The sequence below is a fragment of the Pieris rapae genome, chromosome 2 (assembly GCF_905147795.1).
Source record: "Pieris rapae chromosome 2, ilPieRapa1.1, whole genome shotgun sequence".
Classification (NCBI taxonomy): Eukaryota; Metazoa; Arthropoda; class Insecta; order Lepidoptera; family Pieridae; genus Pieris; species Pieris rapae.
In genome coordinates this window covers 5190858-5197572 of record NC_059510.1, presented here as the reverse complement: position 1 = coordinate 5197572, position 6715 = coordinate 5190858, and the positions used below count along the sequence as shown (strand labels likewise).

Here is a 6715-nt window from a genome sequence, read left to right as displayed (position 1 = left end):
TCGCGATAGCAATGCGAGTTACAGAGCACTGGTACCGCTGAACGCCGCCCAGCCTGTTTTTTTTTAATTCTAGACGGTTCGAATGTACCCATTGAGGACTACGACTGACTGATACTTAGCTGTGCCCCTCAAACGCTTACGAAAAACCGTATGCCTCCGGCGATTTTTCTTTTTCGTCATTATGGCACCATCCTTCTACATACTTTCTGGTATTCAAAAGTATTCAGTTCTTCGTTGGGGTCTCCATTTATTGAAGTCATTTTTAATATTATATATTATTATGACCATCCAGCCATCAAAATATTATCCTTCGTGATAAATTTTTCGCTATATAAATAACTAACTAAAATTATGAAAAAAAAACCCATGAGTTAATTCGTTTCGAAGCTGCACATATTAAAACATATGTGTGCCTTATCTCTGCATGCGCTCGGCATTTATATCGTCCCATTTGCAGTAGACGAAAACGAAATATACTTCTACACAGTTCATTTACCTTTACAAATCTAAGATTTGTACTAAAAACAAAAACAATGTCTTATCAATGACAAAGATCACTGAATGGAATATTTTAAACGCATACACCCACGCTCAGATATTAATAACAATCTATATCTGTTTTTCTTTGTCTTTTTGTTAATAGAGCATTCTTAACGTTGTCACACTATTAACAGTTAACATATAAAACCATACACGTGCGAGTCTCATTATTTTTATTTTGACATTATTAATAATAGTTAATAATGTCAACTTTGAGCGGCTTTTAGTTCAGATACTACAGAATATCGATCTACTAGCTGCATATGACTTAATGTTCAGTAACTATCAAGCCAGTATGAAAGCCTATTTGACCTTCTTAAATATCGCTAGGTTAAACTTAAAAGGAAAAAGACTTAAAGAGGAAGACGTAAAAAACAACAAAGCATATGAAATATGACAATTTACCTTATAAATTACTAGATTTTGTACGCAAATTCTGAATTAAATATTTTGTATTAATTAAGTATGTCAACATGATTATGATAGGAATAAGCGTCAAAATTGTATATAAGGGGGTTAAGTGTTTCCGGATTTAAAATGCGAGGACGTAAGTCGTTTTTTACCTTTCACCTCGTTAAAGTATACCGAGACGCAATCTATATCAAAGGCGGTGAGATTCTGTGATTTGAATCCAGATAATATTCTAAGTCTTACCCGCTTTAATGTAGACCAACTTTCAATAATCTTTTCACTTTGCAACAACATTTCTAAAGTTTTCCTTGAAGGTGGCAACACAATGATAACAATTCTATATTTAAACTTGAGTTGACAATTGTCATTGTCAAGGTTTGCATGATAGTTATGAATCATTGGTTTCATTTGCCCTCTACTGCGTTCGGAACATTAATATGTTTATGATAAATTGCACTGTAGTATGTTTAGGTATACTGTATAAAACACAATTTAAAAATTATTTTCTCATAAGTGGACATTGTTTAGAAACACAGGTTTTAAGATATATATTTATTACGCGAAATTTTTCAAATATATGTATATATGCATATATTTTTATTTGCATATATAAAGACGGAGTGTAATATTCGCTAAACTTGTAAATAAAAAAACTCATTAAGTTATTAAATTTACTATAATTATCAAGACATTTGTTCGATTAGATCTAAATAAGAATGTATCCAATCACTATGATACGAGACACTGGTGTATACTCCTGGGTAACTAGAATTGGCACAACCTTCTCCCCACGACACTATCCCAATGACGGTATTTGTGACAACTAATGGTCCTCCTGAATCACCCTGACAGGCATCCCTTGGTGGATTACCAGCTGCTGCGCAAATCATTCCAGGGGTGATAGTGCCCAGATTTAGGTAGGATTTCTTGCAGTCTTTTTGAGATACAATACTTACAAGTGCAGCTCGTAGATCGGAGGATTTTCCTTCAAACTGAAAAGCAATGAACACACTAAATAATATTCAATTCAGATGCTTTATAGTCTGTCTCATGCTAATTAATAATCTGATGGCTATCATGTATCTTATACCATAGCACAATAAACTCAAACTTTGACAAATGAGAAATACAATGAAATCGGTCTTTCAAAAGTCTACATAATACAAATACATACACATATGTGGGATAATTGAATATATAAATAGCATTTAGCAATAGCAACAGCCTATACGTTGGTAACACAGAAAATGTTTAGAACTGGCCAGTTAGGGACATTGCTAATGAAAACTTTTTTGAATTTTATGTTTAGAACTCATTGATAACCTAGTATATTGCACTAATTTGTCATTTGTTTTTGTGAATTAGCGGCAAATGTAAAATTCTTGTTAGATAATGAACCTAATGCGAGAAAATTTTCGGTCAATGATTTATTATGACTTTCTTACTCAACAACAAAGCTTTGAGAGGCTGCGATTAGCATTTCAGTGGTTGCCTGGAAAATATCGCTCGAAAGCGATAAGGCCGCTAGTTGCGAGAAGAGAGACTTATCAGCAGATACGGGCAAGTTAGGCATTGGTGGATGAGTTTAGAGTTTTCATTTAAGTTCAAAAAGTTGTACATGAAGATTTAGGTGACTGTTATCGCCAAATGTTATAAGTTCAACGTCGGTGACTCAAATGTCGTATTTGTCACAGTTGATGAAAGCTGGATATATTGTTACGAATCCGAAAACAGAAAACAATCAGCTCAGTGCGTGTTTTCTTTCGAGGACGGCCAACTAAGGTAAAGAAAGGAAAAATTCAAGGAAAAAAGAAGATTGCCTCATTCTTTGGTCGGAAAGGTCATTTCGCGAAAGTTGTGCTAGAAAATGGAAGGACAGTTACTGCAGACTGGTATTTCAATCGATGTTTGCCTGTTGACTTGGAAAAATAAGACAGAAGCGCCCTCGAAGCGGGATCCTGCTTCACCACAACAATGCTTCAGCGCACTACGCAAAACGGACTGTTAAATATATAATTATAAGTTACTGTTGAATATCTTTACGGTAGGTATCGAGATAATGGTCATCCGCCATATAGTTCTGACTTGGCACCCTGCGACTTTCATTTATTACCATGAACTAAAGACAAAATCTGAGGTATTCGCTTTACGAGCCCTGAAGATATATAATAGTTATGTCCACTATTATAAATTTTATAGCGAGTGTGTATTGCATGTTTAAGAACTATTTTGAGGCAAGGTATCAATCAGCATCAGTCTAACTTCTCTTATTCTCAAACTAATAGAATTTTTAAATACCGTTGACAATATTGTGTGCCTTTCTTCCTGGTGAGGAGACATTATAAAGAGGTATGTACTCAGGACTTCTTATTTTAGTATGAATTGTGTATCGAAGACCACCGAACCGTTCTTTGTGGGACAGTTATTTAGGTAGTATTCTTAAAGAGTTTTTTTTTCTAAGAACATAAAAATACTAAACCTGTTAAACATTTGTGAAGAAACAAAAATACTTATTTATTATTTTATAGCCTTAACAATATTTCCTACCTCCGTTCTACCAAATCCAGATACGATAGCTTGGGTTCCAACAGGTATTTGAAGAAGAGAAGGGGCAATATTTGCTGGCATCACCTTTTCACCAAATTTAATAGTGCCAGTGACAGCAACCAAGCCAATATCATTATCCACGGTTACTGAAGAATATCCTTCGTGAGGGTAAACAGAAGCTACGGCGTATGTAATACCCTCTGAACGCAATGATGTACCCACAGCGACTATTAATTTTGAGGCATCAGTTTGATAACTGGAAAAACAGATACTTTTATAACATAGTTAAAAATGATGTAGCTTTGGAAAAGGTGATCATCATAACTAACGACCAAGGTTCTCACAGCTATTAAACTTGACTTAACTGAAAAAAATCTGTTTTATAAAATTTTTTAATATATAAAACAGATTTTAAACCTCGCACAAAGAGTTAGTCTAGCTATGCAAAGGTGGAACGCTGCCAGTAACTTCGGAACCTTGCCTGAAGGGAGTCCTTTTAATAATATATTTTAATAATTACATTTTAAGGTTAGTTATTATGTACACTTATGAACGTCAAAAAAAAAAGGAAATATACATTATTAATACATTGACATTATTATGTACATAACTATGACTGGCAGTATACTGCCAGTATTTCAATTTGTAGAGTTTGATTATATATAATTTATTTTTGTTTAGATTTCATCCGTTTTGTATAAACACTTTGAAGCAATTGCAGCTAGCAGAGATTGACCATTTTAAGGGAAATAATGAAGTTTTCAACTTAAAGTAGTGACTGTACTTGCTTCTAGTGAAAGATTAATAATTATTGCAATTGTCATAACGGTTCTAATTTTAATACTTACCCAATCACACAATGTGCGGCAGTCAACACACTCTTAGTAGATATCACAACCGCACCACACGAATGATTCCATCCCGATGTAGTTTTGCGCCTCAGCGCCGCTTGATAAGGAATCTCTGTTATATCCACTAATTCGCCATTTACTATGCGTTCTAAAGACTTACTAAGTGATCGTGGTATGGAACAAATTAATCCTGGAAATAGATTGATTATTATAGCTACCATGACTGTATGTTGAATCATAACGCTTTATTTATGCGTTAACATAGTAGTTTAATTCGCGGAACACAAAAGATTTTGATTTAAAACAAAGATCATACAAAATACGTACGAAATTAAACTTTATAAAACAATGAAACTGTAATAAACGTTATCGTAAAATGAAACTGCGTCATATATTTATTATATCTCACAAGAATTTTAAAACAAAATTTAAAAATAAGATTTTTAAACAAAGAAATTAAAGATTTAATATTCTCTCAAACTCATATCTTGACACTTTCAAGGCATAATACTGCAGGATAGAAACGATGAAAATTAGTGTACTAAACTGAACTAAATAATTAACTACAATTACAAAGATTATCGTTGGAATCAGATGACATAAGACCAAAGTTATAAGATGTTATAGAACCAGATTACCACTCGTAATTTCTACGAATGGTACGAGAATTTCTATAGCATTACACAATTACAGGGTTTTGGATATCGGGACCGAGTATATTTTTTTAATTCTTTAAATTAAAAACTGTTGAAATCACCTTATGTTGAAAGTATAAGAACAGTTTCTTTAATTACACTAAAACCTTACCTAATAATAGTATTTTTAATAATTTCATCTTAAGAGATTTCACTGACACATGATTCTTACTTCTACACAGATCACAAATTGATAATATATCGATATTTTCTTATCATGACGAGATGTGAAAAAATACATTTTGGATTTTCTTCGAATTGAAAGTAAAGATAACAGTTACCTAATACAAACTTTATCTTAGTCCTCGAGACTTAGTGATTATTGTATGTATATGTAGCGTTTAAACCGAGCGCCCGCAATACTATAATAATAAAGTCTTTATTGCTGTATTTACATATTAGGAACATAAAAGTGTGAAATACTAAAAAAGTCAAAAAATTAATACTAATAATTAATCGGCAAGCCGGTTGATTTTATTATACAGCTTGTCTTTAGACATAGGCCTCCTCTAAGGACTTCCACTCTTCTCTGCAATTCTATTACAAATCATGATTGTTTTGCTTGTCCCAAAACCATTGCGCGATCAATACAATATTTACGTTATATTTTTGTCCATAATCAATTCAATACCCATATATTAGTCACGTTTATATATTAAAAAACTATTTTATATAATATAAATGCTAAGAAGAAATTTCAAAGCTACATAAATATTAAAAAATCAAAGCATTGGCTACTATTAAGGTTACTAATAACAATTATATTATTAATACCGATTCCGTCACTATTGAGGTTATGTGATACGTAGTACCGAAATTAAGTTTGCTTATTATTTTTTTAGGTCTATTGGTACACAGTGTACGCAATATGCTGCTGGCAGCTGCCATTCATAGCATCTACTTATCAAATCTTAGATTAGTAAAGTCGCGAATATAGGTGGCTCTCGTAAAATGCAACGCCTTGCAAAGTTGATTAAGGCATAATAAATGTAACAAGTTGGCGTTGAAAGCGAACATAAACATATAATATCACGCGATTAAATTGAATTATTGCGTTCATAAAAAGGTGCAAATTTTATTAATATCGGCCAGTCATTGCGGATCTTTTATCGGTAATGAAATCGGATGTTCAAAGTTTTTTATTTTTACTACTAAACTTTTTGGAGTTAAGTTGGCCACTGCATCTTTGGGATTTTGTAAATGTGATTAATTTGGGGGTGTTGGGTTTGATTTGATGGTGTATTTATCAGGAATAAGTTGATCAGGAAATCTTAACGTGTAATTAAATAAGATTCTTATATACAATGCTTAAACCATTTAAAATTCTTAATTCTTGATAACTTAAGTATAATACCCACTCTCTTCTTGTAGGGGTTTACATCAGCTATACTTGGTTATACATAAATCGACAGTGAAGTCTGGATTCAATAACTGGCGCCATCTTTTGTCAGTATGCAAATACATCGCCTGCGTGAGTTAACTATTGTGGTTAACGATATAAAACAAGTATTGTTTGGTACTGATGCTCGTGTTTATTTCGGATTTTTTCGGTATTACTATCAGATAACCTATTGCATTATGTTAAGGAAATTGTTTATTTTTCTAGGTTAATGTGGACTTTCCTAGATATCGTTTCTCCTCTTATCGTGATTATATCTGGTGATTCACAAA

At 32.7% G+C, this 6715-nt stretch overlaps 1 protein-coding gene across 1 annotated transcript; it reads right to left on the bottom strand.

Annotated features, from left to right (window-relative positions):
- Positions 1–1608: 1608 nt before the first annotated feature.
- On the bottom strand, positions 1609–5279 carry LOC110998190 (trypsin-1). The gene is made up of 4 exons (XM_022266695.2): positions 5157–5279; positions 4347–4539; positions 3499–3754; positions 1609–1943 (listed from the first exon to the last, which is right to left on the bottom strand). Exons 1-4 carry the CDS (start codon positions 5182–5184, stop codon positions 1635–1637), a joined length of 786 nt encoding a protein of 261 aa, XP_022122387.2. The 5' UTR covers positions 5185–5279; the 3' UTR covers positions 1609–1634.
- Positions 5280–6715: the final 1436 nt, after the last annotated feature.

Bases quoted from the DNA above. Each gene is read 5' to 3' on its own strand.
- LOC110998190 (XM_022266695.2), bottom strand. From the start codon at position 5,184: ATGAAATTATTAAAAATACTATTATTAG. The intron at 4,540-5,156 runs GTAAGGTTTTAG...ATCTATTTCCAG, and splicing joins ATTAAAAATACTATTATTAG to GATTAATTTGTTCCATACCA. The intron at 1,944-3,498 runs GTAGGAAATATT...ATTGCTTTTCAG, and splicing joins CTGGATTTGGTAGAACGGAG to TTTGAAGGAAAATCCTCCGA.